This window comes from Pteropus alecto, unplaced genomic scaffold (genome assembly GCF_000325575.1).
Source record: "Pteropus alecto unplaced genomic scaffold, ASM32557v1 scaffold398, whole genome shotgun sequence".
NCBI lineage: Eukaryota > Metazoa > Chordata > Mammalia > Chiroptera > Pteropodidae > Pteropus > Pteropus alecto.
In genome coordinates this window covers 4,244,441-4,249,839 of record NW_006442497.1, presented here as the reverse complement: position 1 = coordinate 4,249,839, position 5,399 = coordinate 4,244,441, and the positions used below count along the sequence as shown (strand labels likewise).

General features: G+C 41.3%; 2 protein-coding genes across 9 annotated transcripts in view; one reads left to right on the top strand and one right to left on the bottom strand.

Moving 5' to 3' along the window:
• Positions 1–5,399, bottom strand: part of NDEL1 (nudE neurodevelopment protein 1 like 1) — a 77,635-nt gene that overhangs the window by 16,409 nt on the left and 55,827 nt on the right. The gene's annotated exons all lie outside the window — the stretch shown is intronic.
• Positions 1–5,399, top strand: part of MYH10 (myosin heavy chain 10) — a 129,066-nt gene that overhangs the window by 103,974 nt on the left and 19,693 nt on the right. For all 4 annotated transcript variants that reach the window (XM_006922377.3, XM_006922376.3, XM_025040087.1 and 1 more), the window contains exons 27-28: positions 1,994–2,138; positions 3,544–3,750. In XM_006922377.3, the coding sequence (XP_006922439.1) occupies positions 1,994–2,138; positions 3,544–3,750 (352 nt within the window). The remainder of the gene's footprint in view (positions 1–1,993; positions 2,139–3,543; positions 3,751–5,399) is intronic.

Below are 5,399 nucleotides of genomic sequence, written 5' to 3'. Positions count from 1 at the left end.
TGCCTGGACCCGGAGAGAATGATGTCGCTGAGTCTGCAGAAAAGGCTGTCCTGCGCAGTGAAACCGAGGCCAGATTGTGGACGCCAGGAGAATGTTCTGTGGTGAAGAAACGGAAGTGGTGAGCCTAATAACACGTCAAAGATTTGACCATAGATATGTAAGACTACAGCGGCAATACAGAGGTTGCATCCCCAGCCAGCCACTGTCTCACTTGGAGTCCATCTGAGTGAGCCAGGCAGGGTTAGAGGCTTCCTACCCCACTTCAGCAGAATAACTGGTTTTAGCAGTTTTAAGTCTTGTCCTTCTCTTTAAAATATCTGCTTTTGAAAAATCTGGAAATTATTGAACTAGATTTTGTTGAAAGAATCTCAGCTGGTCTTTTGATTACAATAGAAGAAAGGGTTCTAATCATTTCTTCTATTCAACTCTTTAAAAAAAATTTAAAGACAGTACAATTGATATGTACGTTTATTAAAACCATGGATATGCTCAGATATAGCACTCATTGATTCTACTGTGTGAAGAATTTTGCTTGCCTACAGCTCAGATGTGCTAGCAGCATTCATATGTACTGCACTCTTCTAAGGACTCAGGCCACCCCTACTTCTCCTCTGGTTCTTCCCCAAGTTGTATATCACGTGATTACCATAAAAGTAACAGTCCTCAGCAAATCAAATACCCTTCAGCAGACTCAGTCGTCAGTTGGCATTTTAGTTCTCTTTAGGACTTACGATGAAGATTGCAGAAGACAGGGCCAGACCGATGCATGTCTTTCACCTGTAGTGAATTTGTGGCTGAGCTAGGCTGGACCACAAAGAATCTTTAGTGATTCCTTTTGTCTGGCTACATGCAACTGCAGAGCTAGCAGCCACTTGGGCCCCTTTTCTCTTGGCACAGCTGACCTCAGCCCTCTAGATCTCTCCACTCCACTAGTAAAGATAGGAAAAAGTGTCCACACAGGAGTCAGCAAATAAGTCACTGTTCTAACTGGCTACTGGTTTAAAGTATAGAGTTTAATGGTTTTAAAGTATAGAGCAAGTTTGTCAGGGTTGTGCATCGGGATTATTGTAAAGTTACAGCTATTTAAACTCTTGATGTTAATACAGCTCTTAGCAGAACTGGTATTTACCTTACTGGTTTCAGTCTTTATTAAGATATATGCTTAAAGATGATGCTCTAATCGACATATTTAAACAGTGACTTGTTGTAGGGGTGAAGTCTCTTCTAGTTAATGAAATAACTTTGGTTTTTCAGGTTACCTTAAATATGTTACAGCAAATTATAAAAATATTAGAAAGCCATGTAAAAATATTAGTGCGACCTTCATACTCTAAATGCAGGTTAAATAAAACCTCAGTTTATCTCTGGACATTCAAAACCTATGGTCTTACACCTGCTGTGTTCTCATATCAAACTCGGCAGCCCCTTTCTGAACCAAGCATGTGACCCTTCAGCCTGCCTTCTAATTCTCTTGTCCCTCCTCCCGACCTTAAGCCATTTCCTGATAGAATTTTGGGAGGATATTAAGTAGCTAATTGCAGCTATTTCCCATGAATGATAAGAAAGGCTCCTGCTTTTGTCAAGGTGCAGTGTCCTATTTGATTTGGCCTTTAATTTCCCTTAGCTTTTGAAAGCCTCTTTGAGATTTATCCTTTTCCAGTTTTATTGAAATGCTGGTGCTGTAGCAGGCAGTTTGGCATCTGTGTTAACCAATTCCTGACCTACAATGCAACGAGACTGCCTAGAACAGTTTGAAGACACTTAGGGATGTTACATTGTGTCTCAGTTGTAAGTGAGATGTGAAATGGGAGTTTTGCTGGTTCCGGAAGGATTTCTAGAACCACAATAATGATACCACAACAATGGATGCACCAGCCTATTGGAAAATAGCACATCAATTGTCAAAGGAGTTGATGTAATTTTTTGTAAGCAGCACATAAAAGTATTTTTAATTTAATTAGCTGATTCTGAGCTTCTTTCTCTGTTTCTCTAGTACAAAACGTGAACAAGAAGTGGCAGAGCTGAAGAAAGCTCTTGAGGAAGAAACTAAGAACCATGAAGCTCAAATCCAGGACATGAGACAGAGACATGCAACAGCCCTGGAGGAGCTCTCAGAGCAACTGGAACAGGCTAAAAGGGTAAGGGAAACCCTGCCACGCCTTGGAGAAAATCAGCCATCAGACTTCCATCCAGTCGCTATCGATTAATTCCCAAGCTTTGTACAACACCATGGCAAGCTGATGGAGAACCAAGAGCTCATAGGTGGCTTCTTTCTAAAAGTGCACTGCTTACCTACAAGAGCCATTTGCCCTTGATTTTTTTTTCATTAAAGAACTGCATGGATCGAACTGTCATAAATCACATATTGCTCCCAGTGTCTCCTTTCACTAATACCATCTTTCTCCTGATGACTTAGCTCAAAAGCTTTGAACAGTTTAAAGTCATTCTCTCACTCTTCTGCTGCCAGCAAGTCACCAAGCCCTGCCAATATTTTAAATATTCTTTAAACTCATCTGTCCCTTCTTTTCCCTCCCTGCCTACGGTCTCAAGCCACCCTACACACTGTTGCCACTCATTTCACTGTTCTCTCTTCTCTGTCTCATATATAGGCTTTCCATCTTGATAAAACTTAATTTCATTTACCCTCTAACTCAAACCACCTTCCTGAGTGGACTAGTCTTCCTCAATATTTCCCAGTTATCCCTTCCTTCATGCTATTTGCTTTTTCTCCATATTTCTCTCCCTGCCTGTCCACATGCCACCTTTTAATTTATAGCACAGAATTAACATTTGTTGATCATTTACACTAGTATGTGTCAGTTACTGTGCTAGGCACTCTATGTGCATTGCCTTCATTAACCTTCATTACAATCCTGTGGGTTAGTCTCTCTTATTCTCATCCAAGAGATGAGGAAACTGAGGCCAAACAGTGTTAATAAATTAAGCCAGTGTCACACAGCTAGTAAGTGGAAAGGGACATTAAAGCCAGGCAGTCTGGCCCCAGAAGCCCATGTAACCCTCAACTACACTGCTTTGAAAGCCCACCCTAGGTCCTGTGTCATCCCTGAAGTGGTCCCTGCAGAGATCAGCCTGTTGTGATCACCTTGCACCAACATACAGTGCCTACTCATATTATATAGTGACTACCTTATTGTTATTCAAATGTGTCCCTGTGTTATCCCAGCAACAAGATTTTTGGCTTCTTACTTAAAAAAAAATTTTTTTTTTTTTTTTTAACTAACAAAAGTTCTTACATAGAGAGGATGATACGAATGAATGATAACTCTTTGGACAGGATGTGCTCAGTTTGTCACCCCCAACTTGCACCAACAAGGATAAATTACACAGTATATCCGCTACCCTAAGCAGTATATCCAAGTGTGCTCCTTCTCTAGAAATCTTCACACTCGGTACAACAGTTGTTTTCATCCTACTCAACAAATGCTGACTGCAGACTCGTTATGCATCAGAAGCAAAAAGCAGTACCTCTTATGGAGTATTATAAAAATACTAATAAATTATTTTTTCCCTTCCTTCTCCTAGTTCAAAGCAAATCTAGAGAAGAACAAGCAGGGCCTAGAGACAGACAACAAGGAACTGGCGTGTGAGGTGAAGGTGCTGCAGCAAGTCAAGGCCGAGTCTGAGCACAAGAGGAAGAAACTTGATGCCCAGGTCCAGGAGCTCCATGCCAAAGTCTCAGAAGGAGACAGACTCAGGGTGGAAATGGCCGAGAAAGCAAATAAATTACAGGTGAGGCTAGAAAACCTTTACTCTTGACGTATCTCGCAGTAGCGTATCCATAGTTTACCCATTTTATCCCAGAACTGTGTTATGTCAGAGACTCAGGACCACCCCATGGTTCAGTCCTTCACGAGGAGGACCTGCAGGACTCAGCGTATAGTCCTAGTCACAGTGCAGGCACAGTGAGCCATCTTATTATTTGGGGAATAGTAGGAGCCCTTCCAAAATCTAAGTTCCCAGATGCCAGCCAAGGGCCAGCCTGCAAGCAAGCCTTCTGAGAAGAGCACTCTCAGGCCTCTTTTGTTTACTTTTCTGCACAGGTATGTACTGAAATAGCGTGTGTGCACGTGCACATGTGCTCACAATCCAGAAAGATTTTCCTAAAAGAGATGTTATAAACAGCATTATTAACTATATGTATAGTGGGGAGGCAAGGTGAGTAGCATTCATCGGGCACCAGTGCTGCCTGCACCAGGCATACATTAGGCTCCTTGTGTATGTTCTCCGTTTAACCCTCACATCACCCCCTGGGCGAGTGTGGTAGATGAATGAGGACTGTGAGGCTCAAAGAAGCTAAGTAGCTTGCTTCTCTCTGGTGACTTCCCTGGCAGTTTATAGAGCTGGATTTGAAGGCACGAGGTCTCAGTTGAGTTCTGAGCCCTTCTCCACCACACTGTTGCCAGGACTGATGAGGTGTGGGCTTCCTGAAGGATATTGCTAAAATGAGTAAAAATAAAAAATGACATGTATAGATTTGTACTCTGTATGCCCTCCCTTTGCTAATATGACTAGAGGACAAACTAGAATGAAGGGGGCCCTACTATCCTTTCTGAGTCCCTCTACGTCTCACACCCACTGTCCTCACAAACTATAAAAGGTCGTATACCATGGAGATTTGGGAGGAGTGAGGGAAGATTTTAGAGCTATCATTAATTGAGGGGAAAATATGTATTTTCCCCACAGTATTCATAAAATCTAACCATAAGAAATAGCTAAATATTCATGATAAATGTATAATGCCAGGTTTTTTAATTTTTTAAACATTTTTCTTATAGTTGGCATACAGTATTATCTTAATTTCAGGTGTACAACATAGCGATTCTACATTTATATACCTTACCTGTCATTGCGCAGTTATCACAATCTTATTGTCTTCCCTGAGCTAACACCAGATATTTTTTTAATGCTTAAAAAGAATGTTGAGCTGTGAATACTAGAATTTGAATTTGAAATCTCTATTTTAAAGTTTTCAAGTTCTATAAGAATATGAATTATACTTGCAGACCGCCCTGCGCCCCCACCCCACCCCTCCGCCACACACCACAGCATATGATTACTACATCTTAGAGTGAAAAAGGATCAAAATAACACACCTGCTGACTTTAGAGCCTGTTCACATAGTATAACAGCCACTCTTTCGGAGGATTTAGTATAATTTTTGTCTCTTCATGATAAAAAAACAAGGTAGTAAACTAGTTAGGAGAATCCCTCTCCATGTGTGGGTTCTGCAGTTTTAAACTACCTGTCCTTTCAGTAGGTAGAGACTATTATGTTGTCTATGGTAGCTGGTACAGTGTCTGCTTCTTGGGCACTGTTGGGAGGTGACATACTCTTGGTGGCGAAAGTCTTCCTTAATAGAGTTTGACAGCTTCAAATCA